Source organism: Alosa alosa, chromosome 22, assembly GCF_017589495.1.
Source record: "Alosa alosa isolate M-15738 ecotype Scorff River chromosome 22, AALO_Geno_1.1, whole genome shotgun sequence".
Classification (NCBI taxonomy): domain Eukaryota; kingdom Metazoa; phylum Chordata; class Actinopteri; order Clupeiformes; family Clupeidae; genus Alosa; species Alosa alosa.
Window position 1 is genome coordinate 10045762 of NC_063210.1, and position 19976 is coordinate 10065737.

A 19976-nucleotide genomic window follows, 5' to 3' on the forward strand; every position below is an offset into this window, starting at 1 on the left:
ATACACGTGTTTCAGCACTGCATTTCGGTCGTTGCTTTTACCTTACCATTACCTTACCTTACGCATGCCAGTTATGTATCCACCAGCTGCCTACTTCCAAAACTCCAAAGGTGCTTGCTGTCAGATTTGGTTCCGAGGGCACAAGTTCAGTGTATCAACAACACTCAATAAAAGTTTATGTGATGTGTTAATCAATTAAATTCCCAACAATTTCACAACAGCTAGTTCTGGAGTAGGCCATTCAACTAGCCTGCTTGCTTAAGACGAGACTCAGGCTGCGCAGTCAAGGAGTTGGGAGGGCAGTCGGCACCCGCTTCCTTATTTGGTTTTTGGGTTGCCAGGTTTTAGCCTATGACAAAACGGTTGAAATTGAAATGAAGTGATCGTGTATGTGTAGGGTGTATTTTTAAAAAAAATCATAGTCCAGTATTTCTTTCGAAATTGAAATGAAGTTGTATGGACTGGACTATGTTTTAAAAAAAAAAAAAAAAAAAAAAAAAAAAACGACGAAATTGTGAATTTCCAGAGCGTGTTACTCCACACTCAGCAATCGACTCCTACGGACTTTCCCCTAAAGATGGCAGCAAAGATGGCAACATTTCCGGAAAGGTACTGGCTTGATGAAATTCATTCTGGACTCTCTATCCGACCACATAAAGACCTCGGGATACTTCGGTTTGGCTTTAAGGACCCTCTACTCACTACCACGTAAGTGTAATGTTGTTTGGAACTGTAGAAGAGGTGTAAAAATAGCGTTTTGTAGCGGCGAAATGACATGCCCACGTCACTTCCAGGCTAATGAGTTTTGACTAAAAAACGGTAACATCGAACTTTCTCAAAACACATCCGAATGACATGATTTGGATGTCAACTCAACTTATGTACTCCCAATCATCCGTAAATTGATCTAAAGTGCATTTTACTCCGGATAATTCCTTTAAGAAGAACGTTTTCTGTTGTATATGTTTTGTTAGGCAACATCTATTAACACATTCATTTGTGACAGAAGAAACGGTTCCCCATTACCTGTGAAACATGCCCATCTGCATTCATGTAATGACAACAGTCAGTAGCCCACTAAAACTCCTTCTCGTACTGTTTGGTCTCTTTTTTGCCTACAGATCAAGTAAAATCGTACAGTTTGCCCTCTAAGCCCAACGTGTAATCATTTTGTTGTGCAGTAAAATGTCTCATACAGCATCAAACAACTAAGCATTTTTAGCCGACTGGTCACCTGATAAAGTTTTACGCTGTAGCCCAAGTCAATGACAGTGTGATTTAGAGGGGGACAGACACAGCGACAAACCCCTGCCCTAATTTCCAAGCACGCGGACAACGTTCCTCCATCAGTCCAAACCGATGGCACAGTCACTCTTCCATACCACCTAACCATCACACCTACCATACCTACCTACTCCACCCCCCCCCTCCCCAACCCCCACTTATGCTGTCTCAAAACCCTGCAGTGTGGTTTGTGGTGTAGTAATAGTGTTTTAGGTTTACATAATTGTCCTAGATAGATAGATAGATAGATAGATAGATAGATAGATACTTTATTGATCCCCAAGGAGAAATTCAAGATCCTATGCTTACATAAGCAGGCAAAAAGAATGTGCAGCTCTGATGTGCAAAAGAAGGAAGAAAACAAGACGTGTGTGTTTTCTGTTCCTACATTTGTGTATAGTCTTAGCATTGCTGTAACTGGCTATATACAGCAGCACATGCCTAAATATATAATAGCCACGTTTCACTCACAACATCCGTCACTGACCCATCTTTTTTTTTAGCCGTCACATCACCATATGTGTGAGTAGGTATGCATTTTCACAGCTTTGGAGTAAATAAACACAAAGGGCCGTCGCATTTACGTGACAAAGTGATTTGTCATGTGTGTACACCGCCTGCCTTACACACACACTCACACAGGCAAGCATGTTAAACCCATAAACTCATTTTTAGACCACTTGTTCACTGACATAGCAATGCAGCCACCTGTGCCACCCTGGCACCCTCGCTGTGGCCCCCATTGTCCATAGGTTGATATAAATAGGGATAGTCCTGGCTGCAGCTCCTGTACAGAGTCTCTGAGCCTCTGGGCGACTGTAGCTTTCGCTTCGCTAGTCACGCTCCTTCTTCATCCCGAGGAGTTGCGCTTGTGGTTGACATCCTACCGACGACGCCAACGATCCCTTTGCCCCCTGCCACCCAGATTTACAGACCTTCATGGAGGTATGGACGTGCCTTCCAGGGCAATGTGGGGGAAAGAATGGCTGTGTGACTACCAATCACTCACCCACCACCAACACCCTCCCCTGCCGTGTGGCCTTGGCATTGGAGTATAAATTCAGAAGGCTGGGTGGTTGTGTCTGAGAGACTGTGGCCTTCTCTGACACAAAGTGAGACGACAGGGAGTGATCCTGACGAACTAAGACGGGAAATCTTACAAGCACAGTAGGAGTGGAGGAGTCCAGAATGAAGACGCAAACTCAAGTAAACACTTGTCCTATCTTTAGATGATATGACTAAGTGGCAACAATCTTTGGCATGTTGGTTTTGGTATTTTCTTTTATTCTCTTGAGAACACAGTGATCTCTTTGTCTTTCTATCAAGGAAGCACTCGCAAAGCAGCAGGAATACCTGAAACGGCAGAGAGATGCTATCGCATACAGAATGAAAAAATTGTCAGCCAAACAGACAGATATAAATGTGAGTTCTACCAGCAGGATATCCACAAGTTTCCAGGAAGATTATGGATCTAATGGATGTGAAAGGGGCAAGACAAACCTTTCACCACCCAAAATATAACTCATAGTACACTTGACTTGCTTTTGCAGATGCTCAATTTCTCCCAAAAGCCGATTTTAGTCATTTTAGTCAGTTCCACTTAGATTCTAGCTACAATATTGAGCATGTTTATTCTATATGCTTTAGAAAGTAGAAAAACAATGAAATAAAACTTGTCTTGTAACACACCAATAATCTATTGCTACTTCAACTTTGGCCTTGTGGAAATGGCTTCTGTGAGAGCATGTGTGATGTGTGAGACTGGGATTAGGGTCATTGAATTTGACTGTGGCCTCTCTAACAGAAAAAGACAGACAAACTGAAGGAGAAGATCAAGAAGAAATATGAGGACATGAAGCGTGTGTTAGACGAGGACCTGCGCATTACGCTGACTCAGTTGGAGATGGAGGCCGAGGCCACAGAGAGGGTGATCGAGGACCACATGGAGCATTGCTACGCACTGACACAAGACATTGACCGCGAACTGTCAGAACTTAGTGTCCGGCTGGAGAAGCAGCTAAGCTACGACAAGGTGAGTGACCCACCGCTGAATGACCTAACCCTATACCAGGGGGTAAATCTAGGCCCACATGTGAATCCATTTATGAAGGTGACCTAAGGAGCCTGCACACCGCCCAGACAATGCCCAACAAACCCCAACATTCCAAAGTTGCCAGTTGTTGGTTGCAGTCTTTAGAATGCTCAGAAAACCAACTTCCGGTTCCACACTGCCCAGACAGCAGTTGAGTGATTGATGCCCCAGCGTAGCCAATACTGAACTTTTATTGGCTCGTCTGTGTTCTGGGGCGGGGCTTAGCGATAGGTCAATTGTGAAGAATGACATGTAGATATGTCAAACTTGCCTATATGTTTGAGAATGGATGGGTGGAGTGACCATTCTTTCTCCTCATTGCATACAGTCAGAGGTGGAGTGACCATTCTTTCTTCTCATTGCATATGGTCAGAGGTGGGATCACTGAGGGCAGCCACAGGGAGTGAGGCCAGTGTGAAGCACAGTATGAGGTCATGACTAAGATTTTGCTTTTTTATCTCTTTTTCTCAGGACACGGTGGAGACAGAGGGAAGGTATGCGCATGTTATGCACTCACACCACTGTGATGTCGTAGAATACTTTTTTTTTTTACATTTTCCACTAAACATTTTTAGGTGTTTTCAACTTGTTCCAAGTGGATTGCTAAAATAGAATTAACATCTTATACTGAGATGAAAAATGTGCAATATTTTATTTTTGCATGCAATTAGAATTAGGTGTTTACTTATTGTCTGTTGCAAAATGTAACATGTCATGAGATACCCGATAACTGGGTGCTGGCATCTTTTATGAGGTCAGAGATCACGCCATTCTATTTTTGTCATTTATGATCGGCAATGAACCAACAAGGGTGGATACTATTTTCTATTCTGTAATACAATATTATTGTGGGAGAGGATTATTTGTATATATGCATTTTTGCACAAATGTTTGTACTGTGCAGGCTTTGTATGTTTGTTCCCTTCTGTGAATGCATGTGTGCATGCTTGTGTGTGTCTGGTTTTGTGCTGGCATACCATGCATCCTCGGTGCAGTCATACTCTTGCCTCTGTGTATGTGTGCCATCAGGATTGCGGCCATGCTAAAGCAGACGGACCCCGAGCTTATTCAGATGGACGAGTTCAAGAATGAGCAGCTCATCAGCCTGACCATCAACCTGCTGTTATTCATTCGCTCACAAGTGCCTGTCACAAAGAAACTCTTCCAAAGTTGTGAGTTTCTGGGTGTGGCTTTCCGCAACACCTTACCACGTCCCACAACATTACTGTAATAAAGACTTATCCGGACCACATTTTCCCTCTGCATGTTTGTGTTCTTGGAAGCTTAGGTACTTTCAGAGTGCTCTTACCGGTAATTGGCAATAATGAAGAACAGCAGTGGATTCTGTCATCATTTGAGGGTTAGTTTTAAACAGAAAACTCCCATAAGAAAACTATATTAGAATATGAGACAAGAGGGAGGCCCCTTAAGAGAAACCGGTGTGATCTCTTGTGAGACAAAGAGAAGACATTGTCTAGACAAGAAAATTTCCTTTGGGTGCAGTATATAATATTGATACAAATTCTCCCTTAGGCTATTCATCTGGCAGATGACAGAAGATACAGGCTCAGTTGAGACTTTTGTCCACAGTCCAATAAGGTCAAATAAAGGGCAAATTCAGAGCAATGTTTTAAGAAGGGCTCACTTTTTAGAAGGCTGCACTGAAAATTATTTCAGTTTTGGGCAAAAAAAAAAACAGTTTTATTTGAATACATGCAAGCTTCTTTCTTTCATGGTGCCTAAGACAAGCTCTCAGGGCATGAGGTGGTTTCGTATATGACAGTATCACACTTCTGTTTCGACACAGATGCCTCAGAGGTTGTCCTTGACCCAAACTCAGCCCATCCCAAACTGATCATCTCCCCTGAGGGCAACTCGGTCACCTACACCGACACCTGGCAGGAGGTCCCGGAGAACAATTCCCGCTTCGACACCACCCTCAATGCCTTGAGCCGGCACGGCTTCCATGAGGGCCGCAACTACTGGGAGGTGCAGGTGGTTGGCAAGACCTACTGGGAGCTGGGCATCACCTACCCGAACATCCCCAGGAAGGGCAAGGAGGAGCACTGCTGGCTGGGCCGGGGCTCCGACTCCTGGTGCGTGGAGTTCTTCAACGGCAGCTACAATGCATGGCACCGGGGCGTGGCACACACGCTGACCCACGTGGAAGGTCGGAGCTTCACGCGTATCGGGGTGTTCTCCAGCTTTCCGGGGGGGCTGGTGTGTTTCCTCGGCGCGGACACCATGACGCCGCTGTACTGCTTCTGTGCGGGGACGTTCACCGACAAATTGTTCCAGGCCGTCTGCCCCGGAGACGACAACCAGGGGACCAATTGGAAGCCTTTGCAAATATGCGACGCTTCTAGGTCTGGTCCCACTCTGTGATGGACAGTCTGGCCACCGAACCACAGAGTTTCTGGCATCGAGTGATTTGAGTGAGTGAGTGATCTGTGACCAGTTAACAAGGTGATACTGCCCACCATGACAGAGAGACTGTACATTGGGGTATACTGTACATTGGTATGAATGTTTCTACCCATGTTCTAATGACCAGTATTAAAGGAGTCCCTATGTCAGTAATGTTGAAGGAGATCTGATGGGTTTAAAATGTGTTGGGTCTACAATGGAAAAGGCTGTCATATTACACCATATACAGCAATTAAGTGCAAAATGATGTATTAGTTAAGGTAACTTAATGCAAGGTATGTGTTGAGTATCACAGAGAGTAGTAATTTCTATGGGTTATGGAATCAGTGGTCACTTAACAAACAGGTACTGCACTGAAAAGAAGCATCTCCTGCCAATGTCACATAAAGCCCCTTACAAATGAAGCATGTCACCATAAGTAATAGATTAAATCTGTAGGCTTCAAGTGTTCATCATCTAACATACAGACAGTTGAGTAATAGTCCACATATAGGGCCCTAATTTACATGAAGTATAAAGTCCGTCAACAAGCTACAAGTGTCTATATGCATGAACTATAGCTATTGTATGGCATGTGGGAGCACTGAACTGGCTCACCAATGTTTGCATTTAAGGGAAATTGATTTTGCCTTGCTAATAAATAAGCTTCGGTTAGACTTAAGACTTTGGTTGTCATTCAAATTAGGGTCCATAGACATTAACGGAATAATATTGAACAAAAGGGAAACGGATTGCATGGTTGATTCATTTTGATTTAATACAATAAAATAGGGTTTTACACAGGCATTCATTCGATGTCTTTTTAACAAATGTACTACCCCAGATTCAAAAAGAGGCATTAAGGTTATGGCAATATTCAGTATATATTCACAAAATTTCTTTCTTTTTTAAAGGGGATTTCATACCCCAAATATAATATATTCATTGTTCCAAATCATTAAAATATATTCCTGAGGACAATTGCATTAAACACTGTAAAGCATTAAAAAAGTTTTTAACTTTTTTAAAAAATAAGATTTTTTTCCCTTCAATTCCATTCCAAAACAAGGGGAGTTACAACTCCCTTTGGTACGATTTGGGCACTACATCATTGATAAAAGAGGATCCATGTGTGAAGACAGAGCTAGGTGTGTATTTGTGTTTGTGAGTGTGTGTCTGTGTGTGGTGGACAGGGTTCATGACAGGAGAAGCATCCCATACACATGGATTGCCATTTCAATGTCACATCATCATCTGACTTGGGAAAACACCGACTTAAAAAGATTGTCTGCACCATGTCAAACTTCTAAAAGGAATTACTCTGTAATTGTTTAAGGCGACTGAGAAAGATGAAACTACACTTCTGACTAGAAAAAGGAAAAGATAAATTATGGTACTCGACTAAAGCACTGAAGGCACAGTAGCCTTGTAGCATTGTAAGCTTTTCAGCTTTTGCCAGGGCATAGCAGCAAAACTGGAAAAGTGCATTCATCTGCACGGACTGGTGTGTTGTAAATAGACTCGTCATCAGTAATATACTAGCTGCCTCGGTAGACTGAAATCTTTTGGACAGCGCAACAAAACATGCAATGGGTATGCCAATAACACTCTGACCCAGGGAGTAATATGCTACAAAAAAGCTAACTTCTTTAACTTAAAGCTTAAACTACTTCCAAGACCTACTTGGTTATTAAAAGCACTGATGTGAAGACTCCAAATTCCATTCAGTTCCGCTGCCTAATGTAATACTGTTGTGATCTTTCAGACTCTAATTCAAGTTATGACAGAATAGTACATAGTGCTCTTTCACCCGCATGTCAGCTGGGACCCTGAGATAGGTCAGCATGCTATAACAGGACTGACAGAAGACAAAAGTAGCCTGTTGTGCTTTGAGTCAACAGCTTAGATCCCATCCATCGCCATGTTAGGTGTTCTTAAGTGTCATGAGTTAAATTTACAAATCTTGTCTGGAAGAGGGCGAATATCACTGAAGAGGACTACTGGTACAAATCAAGGGGGACTGAATGAAATGCCCTCTGAGTTCAATGACCTTTGATTCTAATTGCCCAATTACAACCACTTAAATGAGAAGCACAAGTAATGTATCCTTCTTGATTTTAACTTGAATGAGAAGTGCGAGTAATGTATCTTCCTTGAATTTAACCTAACTTGAATTTAATTATTCTGCATTGTCAATGAATATAAGATTTTTTTTCTTTTTCCTTAATGTGATGCAACAGACAGGTTATGTGGTCCATTAGTTAACAATTTACTAACAACTAATGTGTGGTCCACTAGTTAACAATCTGGATCTGAGCAGGAAGATGACATAAATGACAAACAGATAGACGGAGAGGATGGGAAAAAATGGGCTCCAATGGTTAAAGTTTTAAAGACGAGCAATAAAACAAATATTTTTTTACTGCCCTTTTCTTTAATCTCCAACTTAAGGAAGTCCACTCGGTGTATTTCCAAGTCCCCTCGCGTCTCTGTGCGGATGTAACCCGGTACGGTCTGTTCGGCAGAGGAGAGCAGACACAGCTCAGAAACTTTTGCTGTGAGTCTCATTCCTCTGCTAAACTGAGGTACGGCCTTCACTGGTGAGATCCAGTCTCTCTCTGGGACACAGCCAGTGAGCAGGAGGAACAGTATGAAACGACAATAAACGGCTAAATAAAAAAAAACATGAAAATGCACAGATCCCTTTCCTGCTTGTGATCACTTCCCAGCATGTGCACCTGATTTAAATGATTTCAGGTAAACTCATCGCTTAACTCACAAGGTCTGAGCACTAGTCCGTTAATATGAAGAACAGCAGTAAGACACTGGGTTTTACTCAAGGTTGTACAAGCGGTTGACTTAAAAGGGAACGTGTGCATTTCCCCCACCCCTCTCAAAATGATTTCAGTTCTCCAACCCTCACCTATTCCCCACCAAAACAGCAAACTTTACATGCGGTTGGTTGAATGCTAATTTAAAAAAAAAAAAAGAGAAATTTAAAACATGTATATTTCACACCGCCTGTTTCAACAAATATCAGATGTGACGTCATTATTCCCGAGGGGAACAACCTGAAAGAGGCAAGGGTCACCACCAACACATGAACGCGGAGTACCACTGAGGATTTACTTCTTCTTTGTCTTAGTTTGATTTATTTGCGGAGCTTATCTTTTTTGCGCCCAGTGTCACGTGAGGAAAAAAAAATGGCTTTCACGCACAAAAAGATTTTTTTGTTTTGTTTTAAAAAAAAGAAACAAACGGCAGCATCCAGCCACGTCTGGATCATCCCTGAATGTTGAGACTGCTCCCAGTGTTCCGATCCTGTACCATCCTGGTGAGTTTCCCCTCCAGTCCAGTTGGTCGGCCAGTAGCCGTCACAGTGGTCATTTTGGAAGAGCCCTACCCCAAACCATCAGTTGAAGTAGAGCTCTTTGGTCAACATGGAGACCACGCATGGTATCTGTTTCTTCTCGCTGAAGCGCGGGTCCTCCGACCAGGACTCGAAGCTGGTGGCCACCATGTAGTTGACCCGTGTGAGGATCTGCATTATCTCCAACTGTTTCCCGAACTCGTTGAGGACGTTGCACAGGGCCTGGACAAACCAGGAGCCGCGGCCAGGGTTCCTCCAGGAGTAGTAGCCTGCAACAGAGCAGCCTCGTCCTCAGTTCTACTCCCAAATCTTTTAAGGCTCACATCTTGCCACTTCTATGCTGCAAAACTAATCTGACATTGTGATTAGTGGTGGTGGAGAGGGGTCTATGTGTGTGTGTGTGTGTTTGGGGGGGGGGGTCTGTCATTTTAGCAAGTTTTAAATGTTTAACATTATTTTAAAATTATCACTACATCATACTTTGGGTTCTTGATTATTGTTATATTTTTAGATACCAATAAGATTAGATAGTCTATTGAGCGCACCACACATCTTTTAATGTATTTTAAATGACAATTCATGAGACAATTCATGATATTTTATGGATTTATGAGGATATTCATAAAATGCCTGAGTCAAACATTGCATGTCATTCACGCCCCCACTGGCTAATGTATATCCCTCTTCCTTGTGTGAAATGGAAATGGACTTGCTGGGGATATAATATGGTCATCTATCTAAATTGTGTGAATTTCCCATCAAAACGCCCTTTTAAGGTCAGGATTTTGTGCATCTGCATATGTCTCCCTGCATACAGCTACTCTGTCTACTGTTAATTGTATGGGCTAAAAGTGAGGAAAATATGGACATGGAGACCACTCAGTTTTATTTTTGGTATAGTATGTGTTGAGTGTCAGAACTTCCATAAGAATCACTCACCTTTTCTGTTTGAATTAGCACTGCTACTTCTTTTCATCTTTTGGATTGGATTCAAATGTGTAGATCTCACTAAAAATACTCATTGTTGCCACTAATAAATGGAAAACTCCCCTGTCGACAATTAACCCCGACCTTCCCCTATATTTTAAAAGGTGTCTGATTCTGTGAGACTGAAACTGATGGATAAATGCACCTAGTGTACAACACAGTTTCATTGCAGCCATAGGGTATCGCCAAACAATACAGGCTAGGACCCCTTACTAAACTGCGATGCGCTACCTGGCACGGTGGAGTAGGCAAACAGGAAGTCTGCCTCCACGGGGATCTTGTGTCGGGGGTTGGCGTCCGTCTCCAGGGTGTCGTTGGGGGGTCCCGAGTCTGTCTGAATGCCGTCGTCAAACTCTGAACCCCGACAAGCCTGGGAGAGATAATAAATGGAGTCATATAAGCCTTCCTCGCCTTTCACCTGAATGAGAGACAGGTTGGTCTGGTAAGCCAAGGGGATAGACGGCAAATGACATCATGCCATGCAAGAAACAACAAGACCAGAGGGTTATGTTCAGCTTAGCAGACATTTGAATGGCAGTCATAAACAGCTAGCAAAATATCACGGTTATGAAGTGATGGGAAATGTTTCTTTGTTGTGTTTTATTCCCGATCACTGCGCCTACATGACGTACTAACAGGATGTCTGTCGCTATATGATTGTTTTGATTTGAGTGACTAAAATGTGCCGGTTTGTTTTATTTATGGCACAAACCTGAAAGTCTGCATTCTAACCTCTGCAGTCTTTTCATCCTCTCAGTTCCCGCTCTTGTTTCATTTTTCCACACCCCCACCCTCCCATCTTACCTCTCTCTTAAAGGAGAACTCCAGCGATTTTTCACACAGATATCTGTTTCTCGGGGTCACCAAGTACTGGCAGTTTGAAAAAAGAATCCATTTTTGCTCTTCAGCTAGAGAGCAACCAGGCAGCTACAGTGCTACACTCTGTGGGCATCTTTAAAATCATGCCCCCACAATGTACCAACAGAGTGTAGATTTGTTTTCCCTTCCGACAGTACTCATGACCTCAAGAAACAGATTTGGAAAATCACCGGAGTTTTCCTTTAAGCGCTCCTTCTCTTTCTCATCCTTCTCCCATTCTATCGTTCGCTCTGCAAGGCAGGCTTGTGCAAAATTCCAGAATTGAATTGAAACTGGCTCTTAAATTCCAATTCAATTCTTGCATTTCTCTTGCATTCCAATTGAGGTAGCAAACAGGAAGCAGAATTGCAATTCGAATTGTGCACAACCCTGCTGCAAGGTCCCCACCTCTCAGCCCCTTGTGCACTCCGTCCGTCTCACCTGGATGAAGAAGAGTTTGGGCTTGCCCACCAGGCTCTTGCACATGTCCCCTCGGAAGAGTGAGGTCATGCTCTTGATGGGCATGGCCCCGTCCGTGCCGTAGATCATACCCTCCTCACCGTGACTCAGCAGTATGCAGGCGAAACAGGAGCTCTCACTGTGGTCCTCCTCTGAGGCTAGGAGACACACACACACACACCCACACACGCAGTTAAGAGGAAAATATGTTGTTGTAAACTATATGAGATTACATTAGACATCAAACTTAACATAAATAGTGTTATTATGTCTGTAGAGGAATAACAATATGGTATAGTTCTAATGTTGTATTTATATTTTACAAACATTAGGGATGATCATTTCCTAGGGTTACGCATCCAAACATAAAACCACAAATTGTGTCAGAGTTAACAGGAAGTTAGTCTCCCATGCATTTTTGTCCAAGCAAGCATACTGTAGAGGAAATCAGTCACCCACCCAAGTCCCAAAGTCCCCAAAACCAAACACCACCCAGGCCTAACCTGACCTCACACACCCTCATTTTGAGATAATCCAGTGGAATGCATACCAACAACACACTTGAATGTAACTAGCTATCAGTCCTACACATAAAGGGGAATGACATGTATTTAGATAACTGAACAAACAATCAAACAACCCCAGTGTGCAGTGTATCCACCTACTGCACTGAAATAACAGTTCCACAGTCCTATACTGAACACTAAAGCCCTAAGTACAGTTCAACAGGATTGGATAAAGATAAATCTGGGGTGAATCATAGACAATTGGACTTCTGTATTGGGGGCAACAGCGTGTCCAAAGTGCAGCAAAAACAGACCAGAAGGAGGCAACAAAGGTCTATCTGGTTGCCCCCTACCCTACAGAAATAGACAACTCAACAGTGAAAAGCACTGACAGCGCGGACAAGCTATACTGGCATTAGCCCAGGAGGGGGTGACACAGATGCAATGAAGAAAAGATCAGCTGCCCTCAAACTAGCCTACATCACATCACGCACTGCAGTGTATGACGTTACATAGCTACTGCTATCATTTCTGCCAGTCCACATAGGAGACACTTTAAATGCAGCAGAGATGTACTGTTCGGTTTCACGCTCACACTCTCAGATATCCTGTTTTCGACGATTTGTTGTGCTGCTATCAACTTCATTATAAATACTAATACATGGTTACCAAGCTAGACAGAAGGAGACAGAACACATGAAAAAGTGTTGCGGCTCACCCTCTTTCATCAGGCGCTCCATCTTCTCACAGGTCTGGTCGTTGTAGACACACACGTCGAAGCCAAGGCTTTTGAAGCACTTGTACAGCTCCCCGGCGTCCCGGTCAGTTCCATTGCGTACATTCATCCCTGAATGTGCACACAATGTATAGCGTATCATTCATTACCTATGGCGCCAATTGCAAACACCACAACTGCACTACACTACAAAACTCTCTAAGGGGTGACGTCTTCTGACGGCTCCTAACAAAACCGCAACCAGATGCTGTAAAAATACCTCATAAACTTGGGAAGCAGAATACAGTTATTTCATTATATTAGCCGCATCGTGTATACACCGCAGGACAGTGTTTTACGATAATTTATCAAAATCAATGTATAAACCTTGGTTTATAGTTGGGAAATTACAGTATTATCTTAATGAATGATGAAATAGCATTGCTGACCAATAACACGCTTCCCTGAAGACTAGCTGAAATATCACACATCTGCACAAAACAAAAACTATGTTATGGCAACTGCTCCATCCAGCAAGTTCTTATACACAAAAATATGGATTTATGATTCTATGTTGTGTGAGAAACGCAATACTCACTGATTGGTTAAAATAGAAAGCTGAAATGGATAGGCCTACCTGTCTTTTCGTCAAAGTTCTTGTTGTTGATGATGATGCACTTGCCCACCCGCTTGTGGCTCATCTTATACTGGAATGTAGGTGAAACGATCCTGTAATGGCTTTCTGAGGAATTCTCCTGCTCTCGCGCCTGGCCATCCTTATTCTTCTTACTGGGGGGACAAGACACACAAACACAAACACACACACACACACACACACGCACACATACACACATGCACGCACGCACACACATTCTCATTTCAGAGAGATAAGGTACCTCTGTTGCACAAGGCGAAGGCTGTGCCATTGTCACTCATTTGTCCCATTGAAAAACCAAAGAACTTTCCCAATTGTTTGGTTGACAGTACATTCTCTCATTTAGACTGGCGTTAATTCATGAATTGACAAATGAGTGAAAGATATATTGGGTTTGACAATGAAATTGATTGAATACCTAATAACAGTTTTGCTTTAATTCTTTTTGAACAGTTGCTGAGAAGGTGAAGAATCCAGCACAATTACACTGAACATGGGGTTAGAAGCATTCAGTGGATCAAAACAAAGTCTTCAAAATACGTAGGAACCAAAGATGGTAATTCAAAACCAACACCACTTCCTGCTTAGACACAATTTATCTGGCAATTTCAACATCCCTTACAGGAACACCAGCTGAGAAAAAACCTGACTGCCTTGTTATAAACAAGGCTGTTTTCGTGCCCACCATCCATTCCACACATATCATGGATCTTCTTTTCAAAAACAAAACTACACTTCAACACACACAGATGCACCAACTAAAAGCATCAAACAGATTTAAAAACGCAATGTGGCGCTTCCAACAATCTTTCAATGTAATATATGGCAGCATTACATAAACACATAAATAGCCAACATATTCAACATCAAGTCCTTTTCGACGTGAAAGACCTGATCTTTGGTTTACAATGAAAACATCTGTCATGTATTAGCCTGAAGGGAATGAACACTGACCACATCTTTAATGTATCTCAATATCATTTGGAACAACATAATAACAAGAAACTCACTATCCCAAAACCAATGAGGGCCACAAACATACATCTTTAGCTTAAGAAACAAGATCATGGCCAAACCATCCACCCTCAAGTCCTTCAAAAAAGTCACAAAAATAAAGAAATCATCCAAACGCAGTCGAACCAAAACACGACACACATCAGCAACAACTGTATACAAACTCGAACACAGTATATTCCCTTAAAAATCAAACACGAGTATACTTTAAAATGAAAAATATATACACATGCCTAAATGGCAATTCTTACACACTTCTCATATTTCCATTTTTTCAAAGGATCCATCCAGATGGGTAGGCCAGAGCAGAGAGGCCATTGCACTCACAATATCTGTATGTGTTCCAGAACAGCCTAGTCATCAGCTTGGCCCAGCACTGCAACAATGGGAGCCAATGTGCACTTGTTCTTACACACAAACACACACATTGCGCGCGCACACACACACACGCACGTTATGTCCCCTGTATGGGGTGAGCATTTCAGGGAGGTGGGAGTGGGGGCTTCACTGCTCCATAGGATTGCCATGTGATCACTCTGATCTCAGCACCCCCACCCTTCCAAAAACATCCCAACCAACAATTAGACCCCCCTTGGCCCCAAGCAGCATGTAGGTCTCACCAACCACTCCCCAATGTGCCCCCCCAAAAAACTCCCCTCCCCTGTAGCAGGAGCCGAGTCAACCTTACCTGGGTTCGTCATTAAGTGCTACACCACTCTGCATCTGAAAACGCGTTGCTCCTCTCTCTGTCTCAACCTGGACCTGGATGGTGAAGCGGTGTGCGTGCCTCCAAAAACTCTTTTTCAGGGGGGTCTTTACCCGTGGGTTGCGTGTAAGGGAGGAGGGTGTGAGCTAGCGTCCAGACATGCTCTATACTCTATAAAGAGGTGAGTGGGCTCTGCAGCTGTGGGCAGGGCGGTGCGGTGCGGTGCAGGGGCGGAGGAGGGGGGGGGGGGGTGGGGGTGGATTGGGGGAGGCCTGAGTCAGCAAGCCTGGCCACACCAGAGCTTTCTAAAAAGGCCCCTGGTCAGCCCCCTCCCACTGCCCACCAGCCAATGCCCACGGACGAGGTCACGCAGGGCAAACTGGCGGGCCCACTGCTGACGAGCACACAATCAAGCCCAGGCTCACGGCTGCCTACCTGACACCTGCACCTGCACTGGGGACTAGGCCTACCTCACCTGAACCTGCGGCGCACACACAGACACCGGACAGGTGATGCAGCTTGCAGTGGGGACAATTTGCCTGTTTTATTACAGCCTGCATCGCAACAAACAAAACCAATTTAAATTTCAATGCAACAGCAACAAGGAGATACAGTATTGGGCTAACATGCATTTAACGATTACCCTAGTCTGCAAGCTCTAACCTACTGCCGTTCTCAAAATTCTAACACCCTGGAGGCAAGCTACACTTTTCCAAGTAAACTAAATGGTGTAAAACAAAACAAACATTGCAATTATGACAGTTAATAAATGTTCCACCTCTGTTTTCAAAAGATCAAACTCCTGACAAGCGGCCAAGTTTCAGTTAATTTTAAAAAAATCCTGTGGTCTTGGCTAATATGTGACTAGGGTTGCAAAATTCCGGGAATTTTCAAAGTTGGAAACTTTCCATGGGAATTAACGGGAATATATGGGAATTAACAGGAAGAAACGGGAATTAATGGGAATAAACTGGGAATTTTTAATATGGCAAGTTAGTCTATAACAGGGAACTTAAATGTAGTGGACAAAACCCCATCTTGCAGTCTAATATTAGTTACAACCTGATTTAATGCATTTTCAGTCGAATTTCTACCCTGCACATATGTCAATCACATGCACACAGCAATCGGCATAGGCTGCTAGACATAAAGGAAACCTATGGTGCGTTTATATGCATGGGGGAAAAATGTTCCAACCAATCAGATTTTGTTGTTGAGTGGTGTTGTGTATCTTGGACAGTTCAGTGTTGCTAGTTTAGCACGCTAGTAAACCATAGGCAGAGAATGGGATTCCCGCTAGCATGCTAGCTAGCTTTGTATGCTAAGCTTAAGCGAAAATACAAACATAAAAAATCATATTGCTTATTACGAAACAAAATGTTAATGTTTGTATATGAAACAGTTTGTATGAATTACTCAAAATTCCAGTAAATTCCCATTAATTCCCATAATTTCCTTTAATTCCATGAAAGTTTCCAATTTGGAATATTTCCCAAATTCCCCAGCTTAACTTCCCATGGTAAGTTTCCGCCCCTTTGCAACCCCATATGTGACTGTTGGGACAGTCATTTAAAAAAAAAAAAAGTGTAACCGATGCCAGTAGTACAAGCAATGGCTACATTCCAGTTTGACATATTGGCGGTAAGAGGAAATAACTGTGAAAAACAGTTCTGAGAAATCACGCATTCTTTACCAAGTGTGGTCAGGGTCAGAGTTCAAAATGGCCTCTGTTCTCCAGGTCATGGATGACACCTAGGCCTTTGTTTCTCACAGATATATTAAACCATTTCATCACATTTTGGTGCTTGTTTAAATATGATAATGCATCTGCTATTGTACATATAGGGCGAAGTCTGACAAACTCCTATTGCTCTATACTTTTGTAAACCTTGATCATTGTTTTCTTTTCAGTTTATTTTGTATACTCTGTATTGAACTAATTACATTCATAATCGTGATTACTGTTTTGTCAATATGTGCCATGTTCAGTCTATAACTAAAATAATGAAAACATTTATAAAAAAATATATATATATGATAATGCATTATGGAGAAGTTCTGGGTTGACCCTTGGGAGTGGTTAAGCAAAAGTTAAACTTTTGAAAATAAATACATACAATACTGGGGGTTACAGAAGACAGGGGGTTAGAAGTGTTGACCAGACATCTCACTCCTGGAGAAGCGTTGCAGCTTTGCTTTTACATTTCTTGCTAGTCTGCCTGTCCCACAAACTGCCCAGCACCATACTGTGGCATGCTACAAATGCTCCTTCTAATTCTATTTGTACAAGCAAATTATGTAACCTAGTGTGATGCATGTTACATACATTTGAAAGTAAAAAAGGGTCATCACAGTGTTATAATATCCTTTGAAAATATATTTAGTAGCCTACTACAGAGATAACTTCATCCATGTTTTGGTGAAAGAAGATGCTGCCCTCTAGAGAAACAGCAGTGAAAATGTAACCAAAATCTCTTCAACAACCTGACCATGCAAACGTTAACGATCATTTTGAACCAATGAACCATGTTGAACCATTTTGATCCTTTGAACCAAACATTTATGTTATCGGGTCTGGTTTATTTTCAGAAAACCTCCATTTGGTAAACCAAATAAATTCAAAGGCTGAGAAGGAAAGCAATCCAGGCACTCCAGGAAAGGTGACTGAGGAAAGTATATTTAAGAAAGCCTTTATTTGTTACTGGCTAATCCATAGCATAAAACGCCAACATGTTTCGACCACACTTGGTCTTCATCAGGGCATGTACAAGTGAATGAGGACTTAGGCCTCACCTATATAGGGTCAAGAGGTCATATGACCAGAAAAGATGTAGATACTCTACAACAGGAGATCCTTTGCACATTAACACAGCAGGGAAAAAAAAGAGAAAAGAAATGTAAAATAAAAAAATCGATTTCACTTGTTTTTTATAGTGATGTAGGCCTACTGATGTGAATGTCACTGTATTTTTAATTTTACATTTCTTTTCTCTTTTTTTTTTCTTTTTGCTGTGTTAATGTGCAAAACCTGTTGTAGAGTATCTACGTCTTTTCTGGTCATATGACCTCTTGACCCTATGCCCTGATGAAGTGTGGTCGAAAGATGTTGGCGTTTTATGCTATGGATAACAAGCCAGTAACAAATAAAGGCTTTCTTAAATATACTTTCATCAGTCACCTTTCCTGGAGTGCCTGGATTGCTTTCCTTCTCATGAACTGATCCCATTTTCCAAGAGCACCCGATACGAGGATAAAATCTACGCTTTACAACCAAGAGCTACCAGCCTCTTTCGCTGAAGTAAATTCAAAGGCTGTCTTCAATTCAAGGATGATGCTGCCCCCTAGCGAAACCAATCGGCACCATAGAATGTATATTTAGACCGTTCATCACTCACCTTCCAAACAGCAGGAACCTGCCTTTCCTATCTGGTTTGGCATCCGTGGTATCTCCCATCATGTCCTCCTGGCATGTTTCGGCATCGACCACCTCAGCTTCAGCTTCCTTATCCATCGTTACCTAAGTTTCTCAGGATGACTCGAGGGCTAAGCTTTGGGAACATAAGGAAACAGATTATACTGTTCACAGAGTTGTCATCCAGCAGTAACTTTTTTTTTTGTGCATTAAACATGTTAGGTAATAAGCGCGAATGTAGTGCGTGGTTCTTCGACGATGTCTATAGATCTAGCTTAGAATTCAAATGAAAGAACAGGAAACGAAAGTGAAAAAAAGGCTGGCCATAGCCGATAAAGAAAGTGAAAGACTAACTTGTCTTAAGCTCATTGCTTTGTATGAGATAACAGCATATATGATATGTAAGTTAGATAATAACGTCAACCAGGGCGAAAACATAACCATCCGTTAATAAAACAGTAAGGAGGAGTAAAGGTATTTAACGCATGGAAAATTAGGATATCGGCTCAACCTCCAGTCAGCTAACGTAACATTAGGCTTAGAGGCTACTGTGCAAATGCTGGTTGGATTAAATATATTTCATTTATTGTCACCCTAGTACGTTAGTCCACGTATTGCTAAAACTAGTTAAAGTTTACTAGTTAAACAGTTAACGTTACAGACAGTTACTATTTTGAAGGAAGAGCTACCTGGCTAGTAACTAGCGCTAGATTAGAAAACTGGCAAGTTGCATTTCAGAATGCTAAATGACGACGTTATGCAAAATAGTTAGCGATAGCCAGGATAACATTAGGCCTACTTTGAATTCATATTATCTACTTACGTATTGTTTGGAGTAAGTAACGGTATATCCGTATAACGACAGGTAAATACAGATTCGTATGTGAAATAGAGTTCCACACAGTGCAGGTCAGATTCCTGTTTAAAAAGTGTTTTCTTGAAGATAAACTGAAAGTTAAGATGCCTGAAAGGGGTGTGTGTGACCAAGATACGATTTAAAGGAACAGTGCGCCAAATTACGGCTGTCTGCTCAGATGCCAAGGCTTAGTAGACAGTGATGATAACGTTGATAGGCCTATCTATGTTAAGTAATAGGCTACTCATAAATGTCTCCTGGAATAAATTATTCATTACAATATTGTAAGCATACAAAATACTTATTTTGGTCTTTTACTTCATGGTAAAAAGAACAAGGCTCTATTTTCATTATTATTTTAGATGACCAGGATTTTGAATAAGATCTAGAAGACAACAAAGTAGGCTTATTCATAGGTCTACCATTACATTTCTCACATTCATAGGCTATTCATTTTTATCTTGCAAATGAACCCTAATGCCAAGACTAGACTTCTAGTCATTACTGTGAAGAGTGTAGGGTCTCTGATTCAACTTGACAAGTCATAGGCTATAGGCTCCTAGTTATTTATGTGAGAAACATTTGAATAATGACATTATCTAGCTGCCTACGGTGTTACACATGTACCTTGCAATGGATGGGTGAGTTCATCATCC

At 42.1% G+C, this 19976-nt stretch overlaps 2 protein-coding genes across 3 annotated transcripts; one reads left to right on the forward strand and one right to left on the reverse strand.

Annotated features, from left to right (window-relative positions):
• Positions 1-688: 688 nt before the first annotated feature.
• si:ch211-28p3.4 (zinc-binding protein A33) lies at positions 689-6464 on the forward strand. Of its 2 annotated transcripts, XM_048232952.1 has the most exons (7): positions 689-708; positions 2210-2490; positions 2611-2706; positions 3089-3316; positions 3848-3870; positions 4406-4548; positions 5184-6464. In XM_048232952.1, exons 2-7 carry the CDS (start codon positions 2473-2475, stop codon positions 5759-5761), a joined length of 1086 nt encoding a protein of 361 aa, XP_048088909.1. In that variant the 5' UTR covers positions 689-708; positions 2210-2472; the 3' UTR covers positions 5762-6464. The 2 variants fall into 2 exon arrangements, with proteins under 2 accessions (XP_048088909.1, XP_048088910.1); XM_048232953.1 differs by lacking the exon at positions 689-708 and having other exon boundaries at positions 2045-2490; positions 2615-2706.
• A 78-nt stretch (positions 6465-6542) lies between these two features.
• On the reverse strand, positions 6543-19437 carry casp7 (caspase 7, apoptosis-related cysteine peptidase). Its single transcript, XM_048232954.1, has 7 exons — positions 19288-19437; positions 18448-18600; positions 13315-13466; positions 12681-12809; positions 11439-11614; positions 10371-10509; positions 6543-9421 (listed from the first exon to the last, which is right to left on the reverse strand). The coding sequence occupies exons 2-7, from the start codon at positions 18561-18563 to the stop codon at positions 9195-9197; spliced, it is 939 nt and encodes a 312-aa protein (XP_048088911.1). The 5' UTR covers positions 18564-18600; positions 19288-19437; the 3' UTR covers positions 6543-9194.
• Positions 19438-19976: the final 539 nt, after the last annotated feature.

Coding starts and splice junctions, on each gene's coding strand:
- si:ch211-28p3.4 (XM_048232952.1), top strand. Junction 2,707..3,088: donor CCAAACAGACAGATATAAAT/GTGAGTTCTACC, acceptor CCTCTCTAACAG/AAAAAGACAGACAAACTGAA. Junction 4,549..5,183: donor AAAGAAACTCTTCCAAAGTT/GTGAGTTTCTGG, acceptor GTTTCGACACAG/ATGCCTCAGAGGTTGTCCTT.
- casp7 (XM_048232954.1), bottom strand. CDS start 18,563: ATGGATAAGGAAGCTGAAGCTGAGGTGGTCGATGCCGAAACATGCCAG. Junction 12,810..13,314: donor GAACTTTGACGAAAAGACAG/GTAGGCCTATCC, acceptor GTGCACATTCAG/GGATGAATGTACGCAATGGA. Junction 10,510..11,438: donor CCAAACTCTTCTTCATCCAG/GTGAGACGGACG, acceptor TATCTCTCCCAG/GCTTGTCGGGGTTCAGAGTT.